The 25,872-nt window shown below is 39.8% G+C and overlaps 2 protein-coding genes across 2 annotated transcripts in view; both read left to right on the forward strand.

The window, feature by feature from the left end:
- The window catches only part of LOC100517451 (olfactory receptor 1J4-like), a 188,903-nt gene that overhangs the window by 83,537 nt on the left and 79,494 nt on the right, over positions 1-25,872 (forward strand). The gene's annotated exons all lie outside the window — the stretch shown is intronic.
- Positions 9,889-23,973, forward strand: LOC146407193 (olfactory receptor 1L8-like). The gene is made up of 3 exons (XM_084994978.1): positions 9,889-10,158; positions 18,676-18,808; positions 21,972-23,973. The coding sequence occupies exon 3, from the start codon at positions 22,170-22,172 to the stop codon at positions 23,112-23,114; it is 945 nt and encodes a 314-aa protein (XP_084851104.1). The 5' UTR covers positions 9,889-10,158; positions 18,676-18,808; positions 21,972-22,169; the 3' UTR covers positions 23,115-23,973.

The raw sequence follows: 25,872 nt of genomic DNA on the forward strand, positions 1-25,872 counted from the left end.
GACTTATATGCCGAGAACTATAAAATATTAATCAAGGAAATTAAAGAAGATGTGAAGAAATGGAGAGATATTCCATGCTTCTGGGCTGGAAAAATTAATATTGTAAAAGTGGCTATTCTACCCAAAGCAATCTACAGACTCAATGCAAGCCCTATTTCATTTTTAAGGAGAAATTGTTTGATTTGGTTTTCTTTCTTTAATTCAGTGGAAGATTCTTTAAATTCTATAGCGCTTTATCATTTTCAAAATTTCACATACATGATTTCATATAATCCCATAAAAACCCTTTTTAAAATCCCCTTCCCCCAAATTGCCCTTTCCCTTTTCCCTCTCTCTGTTGGTAACCACTAGTTTGTTCTCTATATCTGCGAATCTGCTTCTTTTTTGTTTTTGTTTTCACTAGTTTGTTGTATTTTTTAGATTCCACATATAAGTGATATCCTACAGTATTTGCTTATTTCTGTCTGACTTCATTTAACATAATGCCCTCTAAGTGTATCCATGTTGCTGCAAATTATTTCATTCTTTTTATGGCTGAGTAGTATTCCATTGTTTATATATACCACATATTCTTTATCCATTCATCTGTTGATGGACACTTAGGTTGCTTCCATACTTTGGCAATTGTAAAGAATGCTGCTATGAACACTGAGGTGCATGTTATTTTTTGAACTAGTGTTTTTTTTTTTTGATATGTACCTAAAAGTGAAATTTCTTAGTCATGCAGTAGTTATATTTTTAGCTTCTGAGAACTCTCCATACTGTTTTGTGCATTTGGCTTCACCAATTTACCTTCCCACCCAAACTATATTGGAGTTCTTTTTTCCCCACATCCTCACAAGTGTGTGTTATTTGTGGTCTTTTTGATGATAGTCATTCTGACAGGTGTGAATTGATAACTCATTGTGAATTTGATTTCTATTTCTCTGATGACAGTAATATTGAACATCTTTTCATGGGACAGCTGGTCATCTGTGTGCCTTCTTTGGAAAAATGTCCATTTGGGATTCTGCCCATTTTTGATTGAGTTGTATGAACTATTTATAGATATTTGAGTTGTATGAGCTATTAATAGATATTTTTGCTACACTCATTGCATGCAAATGTTCATGGGCCAGGAATTGAACAATGCAGTAACAATGCTGAATCCTAACCTGTTACTCAACCAGGGAACTCACTATTTATATATTTTGTCTATTAAACCCTTTTTAAAAATGTTATTATTTTATTTTTTATTACTCGATGAATTTATTATATTTGTAGTTGTACGACGATCATCACAATCCAATTTTATAGGATTTCTATCCCATAACCCCAGCACATCCCCACACCCCGCAAACTATCTCCTCCAGAGACCATAAGTTTTTCAATGTCTGTGAGTCAGCATCTGTTCTGCAAAGAAGTTCCGTCTGTCCTTTTTTCAGATTCCACATGTCAGTGAAAGCATTTGATGTTGGTGTCTCATTATATGGCTGACTTCATTTAGCATGATGATTTCTAGGTCCATCCATGTTGCTAAAAATGCTGTTATTTCATTCCTTTTAATGGCTGAGTAATATTCCATTGTGTATATGTACCACTTCTTCTTGATCCACTCCTCTGTCGATGGACATTTAGGTTGTTTCCATGTCTTGGCTATTGCAAATAGTGCTGCAGTGAACATTAGAATACATGTGTCTTTGCAAGTCATGGTTTTCACTGAATAGATGCCCAGGAGTGGGATTTTTGGATCAAATGGTAGTTCTATTTTCAGTTTTCTGAGGAATCTCCATCCTGCTTTCCACAGTGGTTGCACCAATTTACAATGCCACCAACAGTGTACTAGGGTTCCTTTTTCTCCACACCCTCTCCAGCACTTGTTTGTAGACATTTGGATGATGGCCATTCTGGCTGGTGTAAGGTGGTACCTCATGGTGGTTTTGATGTGCATTTCTCTAATAATGAGTGATGTTGAACATCTTTTCATGTGTTTTTTGGCCATCCATATATCTTCTTTGGAGAATTGAATGTTTAGATCTTCTGCCCATTTTTGGATGGAGTTGTTTGTTTTTTTTTTTTTTTTTGGTATGGAGCTGCAGAAGGTGTTTATAAATTTTGGAGATGAACCCCTTGTCAGTCAGTTCATTTGCAAAGATTTTCTCCCATTCTGTGGGTTGTCTTTTCATTTTGTTTAGGGTTTTCTTTGCTGTGCAGAAACTTTTCAGTTTAATTAAGTTCCATTTTTTTATTTTTGTTTTTACTGTCATTACTCTAAGAGGTGTATCTGGGAAGATGGTGCTATCATTTATGTCAGAGAGTGTTTGGCCTATGTTTTCCTCTAAGAGTTTGATAGTGTCTGGTCTTCTGTCTAGGTCTTTCATCCATTTGGAGTTTATTTTTGTGTATGGTGTTAGGGAGTGTTATAATTTCATTCTTTTCCATGTGGCTGTCCAGTTTTGCCAGCACCACTTATTGAACAAGCTGTCTTTTCTCCATTGTATATTTGTGCCTCCTTTGTCATAGAGTAGTTGGCTGTATGTGCGTGGGTTTAATTCTGGGCTTTCCATCCTGTTCCACTGATCTATATTTCTGTCTTTGTGCCAGTACCATACAGTTTTGATGACTGTTGCTTTGTAGTAGAGACTGAAGTCCAGGAGCCTGATTCCTCCAGCTCCATTTTTCTTTTTCAGGATGTCTTTGGCTATTCTGGGTGTTTTGTGCTTCCAAACAAACTTTAAAATATTTTGTTCGAGTTCTGTGTGGAGTGTCCTTTGTAATTTGCTAGGGATGGCATTGAATCTGTAGATTGCCTTAGGTAGTATAGTCATTTTGATAATATTGACTTTTCCAATCCACGAGCATGTTATGTCTTTCCATCTATTGTGTCATCTTTGATTTCTTTCATTAGTGTCTTATAGTTTTCAGGGTGTAGGTCTTTTGTCTCTTTAGGTAGGTTTACTCATTGGTGTTTTATTCTTTTGGATGTGATGGTAAATGGGATTGCTTCCCTAATTTCTCTTTCTGCTTTTTCTTAGTTAGTATATAGAAATGCCATCAATTTCTGTGTATTAATTTTGTATCCTGCGACTTTTCCCATTCATGGATGAGCTCTAACAGTTTTCTGGTAGCGTCTTTAGGATTCTCTAGGTATAGTATCATGTCATCTGCAAATAGTGATAGTTTTACTTTTTCCTTTCCAATTTGGATTCTTTTACCTCTTTTACTTCTCTGATTGCTGTGGCTAGGAGTTCCAAAACTATGTGGAAGAGTAGTATTGAGAGTGGCCATCCTTGTCTTGTTCCTGATCTCAGTGGGAATTTTCAGCTTTTCACCATTGAGAATGATGTTCACTGTGGGTTTGTCATATATGGCCTTTATCATGTTGAGGTAGGTTCCCGATATGCCCGCTTTCTGAAGGGTTTTTATTAGAAATGGGTGTTGGATTTTGTCAAATGCTTTTTCTGCGTCTATGGAGAGGATCATATGGTTTTTATTCTTCAGTTTGTTAATGTGGTGTATCACACTGATGGGTTTGTGCATATTGAAGAACCCTTGCATCTCTGGGATAAATCCTACTTGATCATGATGTACAATCCTTTTAATGTATTGTTGGATGCAGTTTGCTAGTGTTTTGTTGAGGATTTTTGCATCAATGCTTATCAGTGAAATTGGCTTGTAGTTTTCTTTTTTTGTGGTATCTTTGTCTGGCTTTGTCTTCAGGGCAATGGTGGCCTCACAGAATGAGTTTGGGAGGGTCCCTTTCTCTGCCATTTTTAAAAAATAGTTTCAGAAGGAGAGGTGTTAGCTCTTCTCTGAATTTTTGATGGAATTCACTTGTGAAGCCATCTGGTCCTGGACTTTTGTATGTTGGGAGTTTTTTAATCACAGTTTCAATTTCAGTTCTTGTGATTGGTCCATTCATCTTTTCTAGTTCATCTTGGTTGAGTCTTGGAAGATTGTACTTTTCTAAGAATTTCTTCTAGGTTTTCTGTTTTATCGATATATAGTTGCATGTAGTAGTCTCTTGTGAGCCTTTGTATTTCTGTGATGTCTGTTGTGACTTCTCCTTTTTCATTTCTAACTATATTGATTTGAGTCCTCTCTCTTTTTTTCTTGATAAGTCTGGCTAAGGGTTAATCAATTTTCTTGATCTTTTCAAAGAACCAGCTTTTCGTTTCATTGATCTTTTCTATGGTTTTCTTTGTTTCTATTTCACTAATTTCTGCTCTGATCTTTATGATTTCTATCCTTCTTCTGACTTTAGGTCTTGTCTGTTCTTCTCTCTGGAGCTGCTTTAGATGTAAAGTTAGCTTGTTTATTTGAGCTTTTTCTTGTTTCCTGAAATGGGCTTGTATTGCTATAAACTTTCCTCTTAGAATGGCTTTTGCTGCATCCCATAGGTTTTACAGTGTTGTAACTTCATTGTCATTGGCTTCTAGGTATTATTTAATTTCCTCTTTGATTTCTTCAGTGATCCATTGGTTGTTTAGTAGCATGATGTTTAGTCTCCATGTGTTTGTGTTTTTTGCAGTTTTTTTCTTGTTGATTTCCAGTTATATAGCGTTGGGTTGGGAAAAGATGCTTGAAATGATTTCAATTTTCTTAAAGTTACTGAGGTTGGATTTGTAGCCCAGGATGTGATGAATCTTAGAGAATGTTCCATGTGCACTTGAGAAGAATGTGTATTCTGTTGCTTTTGGATGGAATGTCCAATAAATATCTATTAATTCCATCTGGTTTAATGCATCATTCAGGTCCTGTGTTTCCTTTGATTTTCTGTCTGGTTGATCTGTCCATTGCTGTAAGTGGTGTGTTCAAGCCCTCCACTATTATTGTGCTACTGTCGATTTGTCCTTTTAAGGTCGTTTGCAGTTGCCTTATATATTGTGGTAAACCTATGTTGGGTGCATAGATATTTAAAATTGTCATATCTTCTTCTTGTATTAAACCTTTGATCATTATGTAGTGACCTTCTTTGTCCCTTAAAATATTCTTCATTTTAAAGTCTATTTTTTCTGTTATGAGTATTGCCACTCCAGCTTTCTTTTGATCCCCGTTTGCATGGGATATTGTCTTCCATCCTCCCACTTTCCATTTGTATGTGTCCCTAGAAGTGAAGTGGGTCTCTTGAAGACAGCATGTGTATGGGTCTTGGTTTTGTATCCATTCAGCCAGTCTGTGTCTTTTGGTTGGGGCGTTTAGTCCTTTAGTATTTGAGGTAATTATTGATATGTATATTCTTATTGCCACTTTATTAATTGCTTCGGATTTGTTTTTGTTGCTCTTTTTTCTTCCCTTCTCTTGTTCTCTCCTCTTGTGGTTTGATGACTATCTTTAGTATTGTATTTGAGTTGATTTTTCTTTGTTTGTGTATCAATTGTAGATTTTTGGTTTGCAGTTATTCTGAAGTTTTGATATAAGAGTCTATGTTTATATGGATTGTTTTAAGTTGTTGTTCTCTTAATTGCAATTCATCTCCAGTGTCCTGCATTTATACCCACCTCTTCTCATGATTTCTGATATTGGTGGTATAATTGTGCATGGATGACTTCATATCTTTACGGTATATATACCTTTACTGGTGAGCCTTGTCATGTGTGGCATTTTTGCTTCCTGTTGCTGTCTTTTCTTTTCTGCCTAGAGAAGTTCCATTAGTATATGTTGTGAAGCTGGTTTCATGTTGCTGAACTCTCTCAGCTTTTGCTTGTCTGTGAAGCTTTTGATTTCTCCTTCAAATCTGAATGAGAGCCTTGCTGGGTGGAGTAATCTTGATTGGAGGTTTTTTCCTTTCATCACATTAAGAATATCATGCCACTCCCTTATGACCTGCAGAGTTTCTACTGAAAAATATGCCAATAACCTTCTCAGGGTTCCCTTTATTTTGTTTGTTTCTTTTCCCTAGCCGCTTTCAAGATTTTGTCTTTGTCTTTAATTTTGGTCAGTTTGATTAATATGTGTCTCGTGGTGTTCCTACTTGGGTTTATTTTATATAGTACTCATTATGCTTCCTGGAATTGAGTGAGTGATTCCTTTCTCATGTTAGGGATGTTTTTGGCTATTATCTCTTGGAATATTTTTTCTGTCCCCTTCTCTCTCTCTTCTCCTTCTGGCATCCTAAAATAGAGATGTTTGTGTGTTTAATGTTGTCCTAGATTTCTCTGAGACTCTCTTCATTTGTTTTCAATCTTTTTTCTCTTTTCTGTTCCACGTTTGTAATTTCTTCTAATCTGTCTTCCACCTCGCGTATTCATTCTCCTTCCTCCTGTATTCTGCTCTTAGCTGCTTCTAGTGAGTTTTTTCTTTCAGTTATTGTATTTTGAATCTCTTCATGTTTAAATTTTATATCTTGTATCTCTTTGGTCAGTATTTCCTGTAAGTTATCCATCTTTGCCTCCAGTTTATGTCCAATGTCTTGCATCATCTTGAGCATCAGCAGTCTAAAGTCTTTTTCTTGGAGGCTGAGAATCTCCTGATCATTTATCTGATTTTCTGTTGTTTTTTTCTTTCTCCCTCATCTGAGTTATAGCTCTCCGTCTTTTCATTTGTATAGGTTTTTGGTGTGGTGACGTTTTTACAGATAAGAGAGTTGTAGCCTCTCTTACTTCTGGTGTCTGCCCCCCTTGTGGATGAAGTCTGTTTGGGGGCTTGCTGTAGGCTTCCTGATGGGAGGGACTGATGCCTGCCCACTGGTAGGTGGAGCTGATTCTAATTCCTCTGGTGGGTGGGTCTTAGTCTCTGGATGGGATTAGAGGCAGCTGTAGACTGAGGGGGGGTCTTTAGGTAGCCTGTTTACTGAGAGTTGGGGCTGTGATCCCACCTGGATTGTTGTTTGCCCTGGGGCTTCTCAGTGCTGACTGATGGGTGGGGCCACACTTTCCCAAAATGGCAGAGAAGGGCAGGCTACTGAATATTCCCGAGAGCTTTGCTTCCAGTTCATTCCCTCACAACAAGCCACATTCACCCCTGTTTTCCCAGGATGTCCTCTAATAACTGGAGTCAGGTTTGACCCAGATTCCTATGGAGACTTTGCTTTGCCCTGGGACCCAGTGCACATGAAAGTCTGTGTGTGCCTTTGAAGAATGGGGTCTCCATTTCTCCCAGTCCCGTGGAGCTCCTGTGCACAAGCCCCACTGGCCTCCAATGCCAGATGCTCCAGGGGCTCTTTCTCCCAGTGCCAGATCTGCACAGGTGCGAGTTTGATGTGGGGCTCAGAACTCTCCCTCCTATAGGTGACTCTCTGTGAACCAGTTAGTTTCCAGTCTGTGGGGCTTCCCACCTGGGAGGTATGGGGTTGTTTATATCTTGAAATCGCCCCTCCTACCTCTTGATGTGGCCTCCCTTTTGTCTTCTGGAATAGGCTATTGTTTTTAAGGTTTCTGGTCCATTTGGGTGAGGGATCCACATCCTTTCGTTGTGAATTTTGTTGTTTTTAGGGGAGAAGTTGAGCTCCAGTCCTTCTATTCTTCCATCTTAATCCCATATGGATTTTAAACACTTATCATTCATATCATTTGCAAATATTTTCTCCCATTCAGTAGGTGGTCTTTTCATTTTTCCACAGTTTCCTTTATGGTACAAAATGTTTTAAATTTTAGTAGATCCCATTTGCTTATTTTATTTTATTTTCTCTTGCCTTAGGAGACAGAGTCAAAAAACATTGTTATTACTTATGACTAAAATTTCTTTAAAAATTAACCCTTGATACAGTAACTGAAATACTTGATGCACAAAAACATGTCTTTAACCTATGCAACACTAGGATCTCTATCATCCAATTAGGAGTTGATCTTCCATCTTAATAATCATTAAATTTTGAATATATTCCTTTACAAGTTTTCTAATATACATTTTACATCTGGATTATTTCCTCCCTCTTTTTTTCCCACTATTAGTAGCATTTTAAAAAATGGCTCAAGCTGTGGTGTATGCAAGTTCCCAGGCTAGGGACTGAATTCCAGCTATAGCTGTGATCTATGCCACATTGGCAGCAACACCGGATCCTTAACCCACTGTGCTGGCTTGGAGATCACACCCACACTGCCACAGAGACAATGCCAGATCATTAACCCATTGTGCCACAGTGGGAATTCCTGTATGGTCTTTTAAGTTTATTGCTGAATTTGGTTTGTTAATATGTTGAGTTTTTTTGTATCTATGTTCATTAGCAATTTTGGACTACAATTTTCTTTTTTATTCTGGTGTTTTTTTTCCTGGTTTTGTTATTAGGGTAATGTGGGCTGTAGAATGAATTTGGAAGAATTATTCCTCTTCAATTTTTAGGAATAGTTTGACAAGGACAGATGTTATTTAACTCTTCTTTATATATTTGTTAGAAATCCCCTATCTTCTCTTGAACTTCTGTTTGTTGGGTGTTTTTTGAGTATTGATTCAGTTTCATTACTGGTAATCAGTCTGTTCACAGTTTCTATTTCTTCTTGATTCAATATAGGAGCTTGTATATTTCTAAGAATTTATTCCTTCTATCCATTTTATTGGTATATTATTGTTTGTGGTAATCTCATGGCTCTTTGTATTTCTGTGGTATTGTTTTTAACTCCTCTTCTTTTATTTCTGATTTTATTTGTAACCTCTCTCTTTTTTTCCTTGATGAGTCTTGCTAAAGGTTTATCTATTTTTCTATCTTTTCAAAAGAACACATATTAGTCACATTGATCTTTTCCCCTTCATTTTTAGGTCTCTATTGTTTTTATCTGTGTTCTGATCTTATTTCTTTTCTTCTATTAACTTGAGGTTTCAATTTTTCTTTTTCTTTTCTTTTGAATGTAAAGTTAGGTTTTTGTTTTGTTTTGTTTTGTTTTATCTTTTTTTAAGGACTGTGGCATATGGAGGTTCCCAGGCTAGGTGTTGAATTTAAGTTGTAATTGCTGGCCTATGCCACAGCCACACCAGATCTGAGCCACATCTGTGATCTACACCACAGCTCATGGCAACGCTGGATTCTTAACCCACTGAGCAAAGCTAGGGATCGAACCTGCATCCTCATGGATACTAGTCAGATTCATTTCTGAGTCACACCTGGAACTCAGACTTGGAGTAAAGAGGGTGGAATCAGCATCTGTTTTCCTAAAGCCTAAGCAGTGGCAGCATGATGTATTTAGTGTAGACTACCTATCATCTGTGGTGAGGGGAGGAGATCACAAAGACACATTAAGATGTTCTCTTGGGAGTTCCCATGGTGGCGCAGTGGTTAACAAATCCGACTAGGAACCATGAGGTTGCTGGTTCGATCCCTGTCCTTGCTTAGTGGGTTAAAGAGATCCAGCATTGCCGTGAGCTGTGGTGTAGGTTGCAGACGCAGCTTGGATCCCACGTTGCTGTGGCTCTGGTGTAGACTGGTGGCTACGGCTCCGATTAGACTCCTAGCCTGGGAACCTCCATATGCCACAAGAGCGGCCCAAGAAATGGCAAAAAGACAAAAAAAAAAAAAAAAAGATGTCCTCTTGTTTCTCACTGAAAAGACTTGATGCAATAGAATAGTGACATAGATCTTCAAAATTATAAAAGTTTTGGTTCATAGAATCCTTATCCTAACACATTATCATTTAAGTGAAACAGATAAACAATGATGCTTTTCAGATTTGCAGGCACCTAGAAAGTTACTTTTCAGGTTGTATATTATGAAGAAAATCTTTTACCATTGCATTGGTGGTCTGATTGATTAACAGATTTAAATTCCATGAGCTATAAATATTTATTTGAACAGGAAGAGAAGACAGGATGGTGGAGGAGTAGGGGGACATGCTTGCCCTCTCCCACAAACACAACAAAAAAAGCACATCTACAGAATAAATGACTCGCACAGAACAGCAACCAATCGCTGGCAGAAGAACCTAAACTCCAATAACGGCAAGAAGTTTGTGACATTACTGGGCAGAACGGGAGAAAAGAGGAGAGTGAGAGAAGGTGAATCCGAGCCGAACGGGCGCTTCCGAAAGGGAACTGCGGAGGAGAAAGGGATCCCGCACCCTGGAAAGTCACCTACAAGGGGGAAAGATCAAACGAACTGGAGGAATCTCCAGATGCAGAAAAGAGTGTAGCAGTAAGTTGGAGTGCGGAAAAGCCAATAAAGAACCCAAGGGACCATCTGAACTACGGGCACAGTCACCAAAACTTGAGACGCCTGGGTGGGGGCTGAGCACCCAGACCTCGCCTCTGAAGGTTAGTCCCCGAGAAAGGGCCGGGGGACGCCTGGGTGGGGGCTGGGCACCAAGAACTAGGCTCCAGAGGTTAGACCCAGGCTATGGGGGCGGGGCAGAGCGGAAACTGCTTGGGAGGTCTAGAATCCATTTGACGGGGCAGAGACTGCCTGGGAGACTAGAAAACAAAGCTGTTGCAGGGGAAGAGAGCAATACTCTAGGTGTGGGGAAGTGGAAAGCTGCATCAGAGGGAACCTGGGAGAAGAGCTTGGTCTGCGCCTGTGCTGGGGAGGGGAGAGAAGACGGGGTGGGTCCCCATAGAGTACCCCCCACACCACAGCAAGCTTACAGGCCCACTAGCTAGCTGAAAGCTGTGCTTCCCAGTGCATCCCCTCCCCCCACCCCTGCAACCCCCTATGCTCTCGCCTAATCTGGGGCTGCCTGCCATCCAGGAGGGCTGGCCTCAACAATTGCCTGAAGCCTACCACCGCAGGGGCTGTCCCTGCACAGGCCTGCTTGCCCTTTGGAGGGGCTACACTTCCGCAGAGCAGCACCAAACACCACCAGCCCCCGAGAAAAGGCCTGCAACCCAGAAAAGCTAGAACAAGCCTAGCCAGGCAGTGAATAGATCTGCCTAATTCTCGGATGGTTTTTCTGAGTCAGGCTGCCCCAGGGAGGAGCCTGTCGGGTTTCCAATGGCCCTGCTACCCGCCAAAGCCCCCAGGGGGTGCCCTAGTGGATCAGCTGCATAGAACTGCCAGCTCCATGCAGGACCCCCTGCAGCCCAGAAAAGCTGCAACAAGCCTGGCCGAGTTGGGAAAAGATCTCAGACGGTCTTTCTGAGTTGGGCTGCCCTGGGGAGGAGCCTCTTGGGTTTCCAGTGGCCCTGCTAAACGCCCAAGCCCCTAGGGGGTGCCCCACTCCCACGGAATAGCTGCTCAGCACCACCATTCCCCTAGAAGAGCCCCTGCTGCCCAGAAAGCTGAAACAAGCTCAGCCAGACTGTGAAAAGATCCGCCTACATTCACAGGCTGTCCTTCTGAGTTGGGCTGCCCTAGAGAAGAGCCTCTTAGGTTCTCAGTGACCCAGACAGCTGCTCCAGTCCCCAGGGGGTGCTGCCCTCCTGAGCAACAGCTGGCCAACACCGCCAACCCCCTGCAAGAACCCCACAGCCTAGAAACACCAGAGCAAGCTCTGCATGTACAAGTGAAACCTGCTACCATCGTGGTGTGGACCTCCCAGTCCTGTCTGCCCTCAGGAAGTCCTCCTTTGCTTCAAAGAAACACTGTTAGCCCCATCAACACCCCAGAAAAGCCACACTGCCTCAAAAAAGACTGACCAACAACACCAGCCCTCAGGAAATATTCCATGGCAGTGACAAGGCAAACACTGCCCGATAACGGAGAGTACAACTCCCTCAGGAGAAAGAAAACAACAAGCAAGATGAAGAAGCTGAGAAACCACCCCCAGTCAAACCAACAGGAGAACTCACCTAAAACAGTCAACAATGAAACAGATCTCTGCAGTCAGACAGACCTGGAGTTCAAAAGAGAAATAGTGAAAATACTGAAGGAATTAAGAGAAGATATGAACAGTAATGCAGATACCCTCAGAAAGGAACTAGAAAATATAAGGAGGAGCCAAGAAAAACTAGAACGTTCATTCGCAGAGATGCAAACTGAACTAGGGGCAGTAAAAACCAGAATGAATAATGCAGAAGAATGAATCAGTGATATGGAAGATAGAATAATGGAAATCACTCAATCCAGTCAACAGACAGAAAACTGAATCAAAAAACTGGAAAGCAATATAAGAGACCTATGGGATAATATAAAGCGGGCCAATCTACGCATAATAGGAATTCCAGAAGGAGTAGAAAAAGATAAGGGGATGGAAAATATATTTGAAGAAATTATCGCTGGAAATTTCCCAAATCTAAAGGATACTGGGTTCAAGATACAAGAAGCACAGAGGGCCCCAAACAAGCTGAACCCAAATAAACCCACAGCAAGACACATCATAATAAAAATGGCAAAAGTTAGTGATAAAGAGAGGATCCTAAAGGCAGCAAGAGAAAAACAGATTGTTACCTAACAGAGAACCCCCATAAGAATATCAGCTGATTTCTCTACAGAAACACTACAGGCCAGGAGGGAATGGCAAGAGATATTTAAAGTGCTAAAAGGAAAAAAATATGCAACCTAGAATACTCTATCCAGCAAGAATATCATTTAAAATAGAAGGGGAAATAAAAATTTTTCCCAACAAACAAAAACTTAAAGAATACAGCAACACAAAACCCAGGTTAAAGGAACTATTGAAAGGGCTTCTCTAAAGCAAAAAGAAAGGAAGGAAAGGGAAGAAAAAAGAAAAGAAAAAAAAAGAAGAAGAGGAAGAACTAGGACTGAGGAAACCGCAATCAGAGAGCAGGCACTCAAATAAGCCAGCATACAGATTTAATCATGAACATGCTTCAAACAAAATAAAATTAAAAAGAAAAAAATAATAAAAGAGTCATCAAAACCATAAAATGTGGGCAAGGGATGTTAGGAAGTAAATAACCCTTTTTGTTTGTTTGTATGATTCTCTTCTTAATTTTAATATAGTAATGAAGTGTTTGAACTTACAGGACCATCAGGCTAAAACACACAATTATGGGAAGGGATTAGCATACTTAAAAAACAGGGCAACCACAAGCCAAAACCAAATATTGCATTTGCAAAAAAATGAAAATAAAAATACACTCAAGCAGATAATAACAGGAGACCATCCAACCAAAAAGAAAATAAAGAAAGGAAGAATGGAGAACCATAGAATCAACTGGAACCCAAGGTTCAAATGGCAATAAATAGTCACCTATCAATTCTCACCTTAAATGTCAATGGACTGAATGCTCCAATCAAAAGACAAAGAGTGGCTGAGTGGATAAAAGGGCAAAAACCTTCAATATGCTGCCTACGAGAAACTCACCTTAGGAGAAAAGATACATATAGTTTGAAAGTGAAGGCTGGGGAAAAATATTTCACGCCAATAGACATGACAGAAAAGCAGGAGTCGCAACGCTCATATCAGACAAAATAGACTTTAAAACAAAAGACATAAAGAAAGACAAAGAAGGACACTACCTAATGATTAAGGGATCCATCCAAGGAGAGGATGTTACTATCATCAACATATATGCCCCAAATATAGGAGCACCCAGATACATACAACAAATATTAACAGACATAAAGGGAGATATTGATGAGAACACAATCATAGTAGGAGACCTTAATACCCCCCTCACATCAATGGACAGATCCTCTAGACCGAAAACCAATAAAGCAACAGAGATCCTAAAGGAAACAATGGAAAAGTTAGACTTCATTGATATCTTCAGGACACTACATCCAAAAAAATCAGAAGACACATTCTTCTCAAATGCTCATGGAACATTCTCAAGAATCGACCACATATTGGGACATAAAGCTAACCTCAATAAATTTAGGAGCATAGAAATTATCTCAAGTATCTTCTCTGACCACAATGCCATGAAATTAGAAATCAACCCTGGGAAAAGGAAAAAGAAAAAACCTACTACTTGGAGACTAAACAACATGCTACTAAAAAACCAATGGGTCAATGAGGAAATCAAGAAGGAAATTAAAAACTACCTTGAAACAAATGATAATGAAGACACAACCTCTCAAAATCTATGGGAGGCTGCGAAAGCAGTGCTCAGAGGGAAATTGATAGCAATACAGGCCTTTCTCAAAAAAGAAGCAAGATCCCAAATTGACAACTTAACCCTCCACCTAAATGAATTAGAAAAAGAAGAACAAAAAAGTCCTAAAGTCAGCAGAAGGAAGGAAATTATAAAGACCAAAGAAGAAATCCATAAAATAGAGACTCAAAAAACAATAGAGAAAATTAATAAAACCAAGAGCTGGTTCTTTGAAAAGGTGAACAAAATGGACAAACCCCTGGCCAGACTCACTAAAAAGAGGAGAGAAAGAACCCAAATCACCAAAATTATAAATGAAAAAGGAGAAATCACAACGGATACAGCAGAAATACAAAAAACCATAAGAGAATACTATGAACAACTATATGGCAACAAGTTTGACAATCTGGAAGAAATGGACAATTTTCTAGAATCTTACAGCCTGCCAAAATGGAATCAAGTAGAAACAGACCAATTGAAGAGACCGATCACTAGAAATGAAATTGAAGAGGTCATAAAATCACTCCCTACAAATAAAAGTCCAGGACCAGATGGCTTCACATGTGAATTTTATCAGACATATAAAGAGGAATTGGTGCCCATCCTCCTGAAACTCTTTCAAAAGGTGGAAGAAGAAGGAATACTCCCAAAGACATTCTATGATGCCACCATCACCCTCATTCCAAAACCAGACAGAGATACCACCAAAAAAGGAAACTATCGCCCAATATCATTGATGAATATGGATGCAAACATTCTCAGCAAAATCTTAGCCAACCGAATCCAACAACATACCAAAAAAATTATACACCATGACCAGGTTGGGTTCATCCCAGGTTCACAAGAATTGTTCAACATACGCAAATCAATCAGCATCATACACCACATTAACAAAAAAAAAAAGTCAAAAATCATATGATCATCTCAATAGACGCAGAAAAAGCATTTGACAAAGTCCAACATCCATTCATGATCAAGACCCAGGTCAAAGTGGGTATAGAGAGAACATTCCTGAACATAATCAAAGCCATTTATGATAAACCCACAGCAAATATAATACTCAATGGGGAAAAACTGAAAGCCTTCTCACTCCAATCTGGAACAAGACAGGGATGCCCACTCTCACCACTGCTCTTCAACATAGATTTGGAAGTCCTAGCCACAGCAATTAGACAAACCAAAGAAATAAAAGGCATCCATATAGGAAGAGAAGAGATCAAACTGTCACTGTATGCAGATGACATGATACTATACCTAGAAAACCCTAAGGACTCAACCCCAAAACTCCTTGAACTGATTAATAAATTCAGCAAAGTAGCAGGATATAAGATTAACATTCAGAAGTCAGTTGCATTTCTGTATACCAGCAATGATATATTAGAAATGGAATACAAAAACACAATACCTTTTAAAATTGCACCTCACAAAATCAAATACCTCGGAATACACCTGACCAAGGACGTAAAGGACCTATATGCTGAGAACTATAAAACCTTAATCAAAGAAATCAAAGAAGATGTAAAGAAATGGAAAGATATTCCATGTTCCTGGATTGGGAAAATCAATATTGTAAAAATGGCCATACTACCCAAAGCAATCGACAGATTCAATGCAATCCCTATCCAATTACCCAGGACATTTTTCACAGAACTAGAACAAACAATCCAAACATTTATATGGAACCACAAAAGACCCAGAATCGCCAAAGCAATCCTGAGAAACAAAAACCAAGCAGGAGGCACAACTCTCCCAGACTTCAAGAAATACTACAAAGCCACAGTCATCAAAACAGTGTGGGACTGGTATCAAAACAGACAGACAGACCAATGGAACAGAATAGAGAATCCGGATATAAACCCTGACACCTATGGTCCATTAATCTTTGACAAGGGAGGCAAGAACATAAAATGGGAAAAGGAAAGTCTACTCAGCAAGCATTGCTGGGAAACCTGGACAGCTGCATGCAAAGCAATGAAACTAGAACACACCCTCACACCATGCACACAAATAAACTCAAAATGGCTGAAAGACTTAAACATACGACAGGACACCATCAAACTCCTAGAAGAAAACATAGGCAAAACACTCTCTGACATCAACCTCATGAATAGTTTCTCAGGTCAGTCTCCCAAAGCAATAGAAATTAGAGCAAAAATAAACCCATGGGACCTCATCCAACTGAAAAGCTTTTGCACAGCAAAGGAAACCCAAAAGAAAACAAAAAGACAACTTACAGAATGGGAGAAAATAGTTTCAAATGATGCAACTGACAAGGGCTTAATCTCTAGAATATATAAGCAACTTATACAACCCAACAGCAAAAAAGCCAATCAATCAATGGAAAAATGGGCAAAAGACCTGAATAGACATTTCTCCAAAGAAGATATACAGACGGCCAGCAAACACATGAAAAAATGCTCAACATCGCTGGTTATAAGAGAAATGCAAATCAAAACTACCATGAGATACCACCTCACACCAGTCAGAATGACCATCATTAATAAATCCACAAATAACAAGTGCTGGAGGGGGTGTGGAGAAAAGGGAACCCTCCTGCAGTGCTGGTGGGAATGGAAGCTGGTACAGCCACTATGGAGAACAGTTTGGAGATACCTTAGAAATCTATACATAGAACTTCCATATGACCCCACAATCCCACTCTTGGGCATCTGTCCGGACAAAACTCTACTTAAAAGAGACACGTGCACCCGCATGTTCATTGCAGCACTATTCACAATAGCCAGGACTTGGAAACAACCCAAATGTCCATCGACAGATGATTGGATTCGGAAGAAGTGGTATATATACACAATGGAATACTACTCAGCCATAAAAAAGAATGACATCATGCCATTTGCACCGACATGGATGGAACTAGAGAATCTCATCCTGAGTGAAATGAGCCAGAAAGACAAAGACAAATACCATATGATATCACTTATAACTGGAATCTAATATCCAGCACAAATGAACATCTCCTCAGAAAAGAAAATCATGGACTTGGAGAAGAGACTTGTGGTTGCCTGATGGGAGGGGGAGGGAGTGGGAGGGATCGGGAGCTTGGGCTTATCAGACACAACCTAGAATAGATTTACAAGGAGATCCTGCTGAATAGCATTGAGAACTTTGTCTAGATACTCATGTTGCAACAGAAGAAAGGGTGAGGGAAAAACTGTAATTGTAATGTATACATGTAAGTATAACCTGACCCCCTTGCTGTACAGTGGAAAAATAAAAAATAAATAGAACTGCCATATGATCCAGCAATTTCACTTCTGGGTATTTACCTGAAAGAATCAAATACACTAATTAAATATATATATGTATGCACCCTAGGATTTCCCACTGTGGTTCAGTGGTGAGGAGCCCAACTAGTAACCATGAGGATATGGGTTTGATCCCTGACTCTGTGCAGTCTGGCTCTGGCATTCCCATGAGCCATGGTGTAGGTGGCAGACAGGGCTCAGATCCCAAGCTGGTGCTGTGGTATTGGCCAGAAGTTGCAGCCCTGATTGGACCCCTCACCTGGGAACTTATATAGGCTGCACACGCAGCCCAAAAAAAAAAAGCAAAAAAATAAAAAATAAGAAAATAAATATGCATCCTAATGTTCATTGAAACCTTATTTACAATAGAGAAGGTATGAAAGCTAATTGAGTATCCATAAATAAATGAATAGATTAAAAACACATATGGTGTACATATGAAATGAAATATTACTCAGCCATAAAAAATGAAATCTTGCCATGTGCCACAAAATGGATAGACTTACAGGATATTATGTCAAGTGAAGTAAGTCACACAGAGAAACACAAATACCACATGACCTCTCTTTAATGTGGACTCTAAAAAACAAACAAATGAACAAAACAAAACAAAATGAAAACAGACTCATAGATATAGAGAACAAAGAGGAGGGTTGGAGGTCCGAGGGAAGAGTGGAAGGGGACTAAAAGGTATAAACTTTTAAATAAATTATCCATGGGTATATAATATTCAGCATAAGAAAACTGGCCAAAAATATTGTAATAACTTTGTATGGGGACAGATGATTACCAGAATTGTCACATTGATCATTTCATAATTTGGGCAGATGTTAAATCACTATACTGCACACCTGAAACTTATCATAATATCACAGGTCAAATATATTTCAATTAAATGTATGAATTAATTTAAATGGCTACCAGAATTAAAAAGATTTTTGGGGAAGTCAAACTAAATTTCCAGTTGATAAAATAACACCCATAGAGATTCAAAAGTCAGAAAAAAATATTATTAAGTTTACCTTTCAAAAAGTGATACACGCAACTGAATGCTTCTGTTGAAAACTATAGAAAATAGTAGTGAAGTGGGAAAAAAAAGAGGCAGAGTCCAGTTGAAAAATATACATCTGAAATCGTGATCAGGAATATAGTCATGGTTAAATGTGGTTATTGGGAAGAACACTAACTCCTAATTGCATGACAGTGGTACAAGTGTTGCAGTGCTATGATTCCATTCTGCTTTCTCTGCCTGGAGAGATCCCAGGACAAACTCCCCTGAGAGGTCATCACACCACAACAACCTCAGCCTAACAAGTGCCCCAAGAGGCCAGCAGGGCACACCTGAGACTCCTGGGAAGCTGGTGGGGCTTCCACAACCAGGAGGGCCCTCCCCCCTGAGTCAGGGCATCTCTGCCTCCTGAGATCTGGAGCTGGGAGAAGCAGCAGCCTGCTGGGGACCAGGTGGCAGGAAAGAAATGTGGGGTCTGAGGACAGGGGAGGGATAAGTATTACCCCTTTGGAGGAGGACATCAGATCCTCACTCCTTTCCTGCTTCTCTCCTTCCAATCAGCCCAGGATTTCATGAGAGACACAGGAGGAAGCTGAGCATTGGCTGAGAAGCATGAGGTTTTGGCTGAGGGCAGAGGTGGTACCCATCAGCTTCTGGGGAGGCTGGCAAGGAAAGAAAACATCTGGACATGGAGGTGAGCTTCGGTGAGCTGGCCACCCAGGGGCTCCCCAACTCAATTTGGCACCTCACTATTTTGTCTCTGATACTTCAAATAGTTCATACATTGAGAAATAGTAAGGGCCAAGTAAAATTTCCATGTGGCACTTGGTTTTAAGTCCACTGAGTTTAACCTCTAGGCTACCTGTACCATATATTTTCATGGAAGCAAAACCCATCGGTAGAAAAGAAAAAAAAAAAAAAAAACTACAGTATTCCCAGATTCTCACCCTGTGCTTTTAGAACTGTTCTTCCTGATTCTCATCTCCAAAACCTTTCTTCTTTTTACTACTTGTCCACATGGGTGCTCCTGACATCTTCCACCTGGAGCATCCATTCCCAATAATTCACCAAATCACCACTGAGTTTTATATTCCACCTTCCCTGGCAGCACTTTCACAAATGACTCATCTTTGAATGTTGATCTGTGTGTGATAAACTGCTTTACAGACATGGTGTCTCCCTTGTTGTTCCTAAAACATCAGGAACCAGTTTGGGAGCAGGTGATGAAGGACAAATCCAACCCCTCCTTTTCATCTTCAGTCCAGGGCAGTGTCCACTGCACAACCACAGCTCCGCATACCAGACATGTCCCTGACATACATGGCTAATTTTTTTCCACCTAATTTTAGCCTGTTAAATGTGGATATTCAAATTTTCAAATTCCACCACCTCTACAACATAGAAAGACACCTCTTGCACAACTGCAAGGATATATTCTGAAATGGGAGAAGAAAGTTTGTCAGTTAAGGGGGATGGAAGAGTAATTCATTAGGAAATTATCAAAATGGAGAAAACAGCGCCTTGCCTGATTGTGATGGACAGTAAATACAGCAAAACCAGAGGAGGGGGTAGCTAACCCTTAAGAGCATGAGCTTAGAATTGAGTCTTAAATTAGAGTGGGTTTCAAATCCTGATCACAATTCATTTCCTTCAGTTGCATAATTCTAAAGTTTATCTTTGCATTGTCTTGGACAGTAATAAGCACTGAACTAACCTCTTCATATGTGTAAGCTTCAGTCTCCTAATAACAACACATGCCTCCTGATTTTTTATTATGGCATTTATTGAAATGCTTAGCATAAGTGTGATGCATAAAAATTTTTCAATAAATATTGGTTATTGTTATTCATTTTAATTAGTTTTTCACTCAAATCATTCAATGGCAAACATGTATTCCTTCTATAAAATCTTGGAAAATCATAAAATTTGCCTGACAGTTTGGCAGTGAGAGAGGTGATACTTTATGCATGTAAATGAATCAATTTTTTTTTTTATCTTTTTGCTATTTCTTGGGCCACTCCAACGGCATATGGAGGTTCCCAGGCTAGGGGTCTAATCGGAGCTGTAGCCACCGGCCTACGCCAGAGCCACAGCAACGCGGGATCCGAGCCGCGTCTGCAACCTACACCACAGCTCACGGCAACACCGGATCGTTAACCCACTGAGCAAGGGCAGGGACTGAACCCGCGACCTCATGGTTCCTAGTCGGATTCGTTAACCACTGCGCCACGACGGGAACTCCATAAATGAATTAATTTTGAGAACATCTAGAAATAACAGATAAGGAAAAGCAATATGAGGATTTATGAGGATCAACAGATTCTCCTGAGATTTACAATATGCTTCTCCCTTTTCTAAGTATTTTAAGAGCATTATCACACTAAGTTTTCCCAGGAATGTGGAATGTGGAATTTTGTGCCCAATATTCCATTTTTATTTTTCCAATATGAAGAAATTGACACTTAAAGATGTTTAGTAACTGGGGAGTTCCTGTCATGGGTCAGCAGTAATGAACCAGACCAGTATCTATGAAGATGCAAGTTCATCCCTGGCCTCACTCAGCAGGTTAAGGATGCAGTGTTGCTGTGAGCTGTGGTGGAGGCTGCAGACAAGGCTCAGATCCCACATTATTGTGGCTGTAATGGAGGCTGGCAGCTACTGCTCTGATTTCACTCCTAGCCTGGGAACTTTCTTATGCTGTGGATGTGGCCTTAAAAAGACAAAAAAAAAAGTTTTAGTAACTTACAACTAAAATGTAAACATTTAATTGTTAAATGAATTTATATATTAGTATATAAATTAATACACATTTTAAGATATTTTAAGAATGCACTAAAAATACAGTGTAATAAGCCAATTCGAAATTGTAAAAAAAAAAATGCTGCTTCTAAAAAATAATTGTTGTCAATATAGTGACACTAATCAATTCATTGTGGAGATTTTTGTGATAACTAAACATTTCTCAAAATGCTTGAAAATCCCTTTGTAATACACCCATTTACAAGGTATGGCTGAATATGCCGGATCTGAAATAACAACTCAAATCATTTGGTTGATACAAGATCTCTCACTAACCTTCTTTATTAATAACAGGAATCAAAGGCCATTTTGATGTCCATCACTAGGTAACTGGAATGATTCAATATATATATAATATAAAATCTTGGATAAATGTAAATAGATACATGAAGGAGAAAATTTTTAAACATGAATTGAATAGTCACCAATGGAGCCCATCCAGTAAAACTGGGATTTAGCACATGGAATCACAGAAAGGAAAAATTATTTCCAAAATAGGGGAGAGGAATGAATGTCCTGTGACTTCTCTAACTAAAATACATCCATCCTTGGAGATCCTGTCTTGGTGCAGCAGAAACGAATCAAAATAGGAAACACGAGGCTGCAGGTTCGATCCCTGGCCTTGCTCAGTGGGTTAAGGATCTGGCATTGCCATTAACTGTGGTGTAGGTGGCAGACACAGCCCGGATCTGGCATTGCTGTGGCTCTGGTGTAAGCTGGCAGCTGTAGCTCTGATTAGACCCCTAGCCTGGGAACCTCCATGTGGCACTGGTGTGGCCCTAAAAAGACAAAAGACAAAATAAATAAATAAATAAATTACATCCATTCCCACTCCCGAGTTACTGCTTTATTTTGTTAACAAAATTTATCCCTACCTGAGGTTACATTACGTATTTTATTCATTGAAGACATATCTCCCAAACCACAACATGAACTACACAAAGGCAAAGATTTCTCTATTTTATTGTTATGTCCACAACACATAAGAATTGCTTTTCCCAGAATAGTAACTAATGAACTTGAATCAGAGAAGTACACCCCTTCTGCTCTCCCTCCAGCTTTCATCCCATATGATGCCCATGGATTTGGGAAGGAAGGACCACATCAAGCACCAGGAGGCTGACAAGCTTTCCCTGCACAGCTGCGCTTTGTGACTAAATCAAGGAAAAAAAGACTTGCTGGGTTCTCATGTTTGGGGTGTGGAATTGGAGCATGTTTTGTAACAAAACTTCTTGTGTATAACTAGACCCACATCAATGGAAAGAGTCAACCAAACCAGCAGTGTCTCTGAGTTCATCCTCCTGGGACTCTCCTCTCGGCCCGAGGACCAGAAGCCACTCTTTAGCCTCTTCCTCACCATATACCTGGTCACCATCACAGGAAACCTGCTCATCATCCTGGCCATCCGCTCAGACCCCCAGCTCCAGACTCCCATGTATTTCTTCCTGACTTTCCTGTCTTTCACTGACATTTGCTTCACAACAACCATTGTCCCCAGGATGCTGGTGAACTTCTTGTCCCATAAGACCATCTCCTATGCTGGGTGTCTGACTCAGATGTATTTTATATATGCCTTGGGCAACACTGACAGTTTCCTTCTAGTAGTCATGGCCTTTGACCGCTATGTGGCCATCTGTGATCCCTTCCACTATGTCACCATCATGAGTCACCACCGCTGTGTCCTGATGGTGGCCCTCTCCTGCTCACTGCCTCACCTCCACTCACTGCTACACACACTTCTGCTGAATCAGCTCACCTTCTGTGACTCAAATATCATCCATCACTTTCTCTGTGACCTCAGTCCTCTGATGAAATTGTCATGCTCCTCCACATTTGTCAATGAAATCGTGATAGTGACAGAAGGATCTATTCTGTTAGTGACTCCCTTTCTATGCATTACTTTCTCTTACATACGAATCCTTACTGCAGTTCTCAAAATTCCCTCAGCTGCTGGCAAACGCAAAGCCTTCTCCACTTGTGGTTCTCATGTCACTGTGGTGACACTCTTTTATGGAAGCATCTTCTATGTCTATTTACAGCCTGTGTCCTCCTACACCATCAGGGACCACATGGCAACAATTGTCTACACAGTTTTAACCTCCACACTAAATCCTTTTATCTATAGCCTGAGAAACAAAGACCTGAAACAGGGCCTGAGGAAGCTGGTGGGCAGGAGGAAATTCCAGGCAGCATCCCCTTGATTAACACACGATGGACTATTCTCTCCTGGAATCTGTTTCCTACTGGTTCTTGGTGAACAATCAAACTCTTGGAGGTTAGCCTCTTTGCCCCCTGTGAGACAAGGCTGCTGTGGGCACTTACATCCATGGATGAGGACCCATCATTTTGCTCTGCTTCTGCTTAGAGCATGATACACTCCCTCACTATTCCTCCTCTTTCCTAGGAAAAGTCATCACTCTCTCATCTTCCAAATACTGCTTTAAACTAATCTTTTTCCCAAAGATATTTCCTGAACACATTTCATTCTTTTATGAAAACTTATTCTCCAAAATCCTTTGGTTTCTCTCTATTACTAATAATAATTAATGGTTTTTTTTTCCTTTTAGGGCTGCACCCACAGTATATGGAAGTTCCTAGGCTTGGGGTCAAATCAGAGATGCAGGTGCCAGCCTACACCTCAGCCTCAGTAACGTGGGATCCAATCAAACTGCCTCTGTGATCGACACAACAGCTCATGACAATGTCAGATCCTTAACCCACTGAGTGAGGCCAGGGATCAACACACTTACTCCTCATAAATACTAGTTGGCATCATTTCCACTGAGTCACAATGGGAACTCCTGAATGTTTAGTTGTTGAATGTCTGAAAGGAGAATGAAAACATAGAGGGCAGAGAAGAAGAAGTACACTGTAATGAATTTTCATTTAGAGGTTTTTTAAAATTTCTCATCTTTCTCCTTCAAACAATTTTTCTTGCTTAAAAATTATGCTTTCACTTTACACTTATCTTTCTATTCTTCTTTTATTATATTGCTAGAGTGTTATATTTTCAATTTGTTCGTTTTAACCATACAATTAAAATTTGCTAATGGCCACAAAGAACAAGACTCAAGAGTGATAATATAAAATTATCCATTCCACTGTGAGGTGTTGAAACCTTTCTTCCCTCCATCTATCCCTAAATGTATATGTTTATAATGTATGATTTAATACTCTATCCTAGAAACTCCATCTCTTAAGAGTCTAACTTGAAGGAATATTATCATAAGTGTATATTGAATAGAGTTTTTGTTAGGCAATCCCAGTGTGTAACATATAAAATTGGAAGAAACCTAAAATCATATCAATAGGGAATGGTGAAACTACCTGTGATTAACTATATAGAATGTAACAATATGCAGCAGGCTGAAAGAATCTCTATTACTTTCTTGAAATGTCATTAGGTAGGAAAAATAAGTAGAACATAGTATAAAACTATGACTCCATTATGTTTTTTAAAATTATATGATATATATTTGTATAGACACTGGAATAAGGATGGAAGTTGGGAAGTTCCCTTCATGGCTCAGTGGTTAATGCATCTGACTAGGAACAATGAGGTTGTGTGTTTGATCCCTGGCCTTTGCTCAGTGAGTGAAGGATCCAGCATTGCCATGAGCTGTGGTGTATGTCTCAGATATGACTTGGATACCTCGTTGCTGTAGCCCTGGCATAGGCCGGCAGCTACAGCTCCAATTGGACCCCTAGCCTGGGAACCTCCATATGCAGCCCTAAAAAGACAAAGAAAAAGAAACAGAATGGAAGTTGGGGGGACAGGGGAGGACAGAGAGTGAGAGAAATTCTACTTCTTTGCATATATTTCTAATGTCTGAATTTGTTCAAATAATTTATATTTATTTCCCACTGTACAGCAAGGGGGTCAGGTTATCCTTACATGTATACATTACAATTACAGTTTTTCCCTCACCCTTTCTTCTGTTGCAACATGAGTATCTAGACAAAGTTCTCAATGCTATTCAGCAGGATCTCCTTGTAAATCTATTCTAGGTTGTGTCTGATAAGCCCAAGCTCCCGATCCCTCCCACTCCCTCCCCCTCCCATCAGGCAACCACAAGTCTCTTCTCCAAGTCCATGATTTTCTTTTCTGAGGAGATGTTCATTTGTGCTGGATATTAGATTCCAGTTATAAGTGATATCATATGGTATTTGTCTTTGTCTTTCTGGCTCATTTCACTCAGTATGAGATTCTCTAGTTCCATCCATGTCGGTGCAAATGGCATGATGTCATTCTTTTTTATGGCTGAGTAGTATTCCATTGTGTATATATACCACTTCTTCTGAATCCAATCATCTGTCGATGGACATTTGGGTTGTTTCCATGTCCTGGCTATTGTGAATAGTGCTGCAATGAACATGCGGGTGCACGTGTCTCTTTTAAGTAGAGTTTTGTCCGGATAGATGCCCAAGAGTGGGATTGTGGGGTCATATGGAAGTTCTATGTATAGATTTCTTTTTTTTTTTTTTTAATTTTATTTTCCCACTGTACAGCAAGGGGGTCAGGTTATCCTTACATGTATACATTACAATTACAGTTTTTCCCCCACCATTTCTTCTGTTGCAACATGAGTATCTAGACATAGTTCTCAATGCTATTCAGCGGGATCTCCTTGTAAATCTATTCTAAGTTGTGTCTGATAAGCCCAAGCTCCCGATCCCTCCCACTCCCTCCCCCTCCCATCAGGCAACCACAAGTCTCTTCTCCAAGTCCATGATTGATTTTCTTTTCTGAGGAGATGTTCATTTGTGCTGGATATTAGATTCCAGTTATAAGTGATGTCATATGGTATTTGTCTTTGTCTTTCTGGCTCATTTCACTCAGGATGAGATTCTCTAGTTCCATCCATGTTGCTGCAAATGGCATGATGTCATCCTTTTTTATGGCTGAGTAGTATTCCATCGTGTATATATACCACATCTTCCGAATCCAATCCTCTGTCG

The sequence above is a fragment of the Sus scrofa genome, chromosome 1, assembly GCF_054392235.1.
Source record: "Sus scrofa isolate SSC_HxYL_T2T_F1_AM1 chromosome 1, Sscrofa_HxYL_maternal_Yorkshire_Landrace_v2.0, whole genome shotgun sequence".
Classification (NCBI taxonomy): Eukaryota; Metazoa; Chordata; class Mammalia; order Artiodactyla; family Suidae; genus Sus; species Sus scrofa.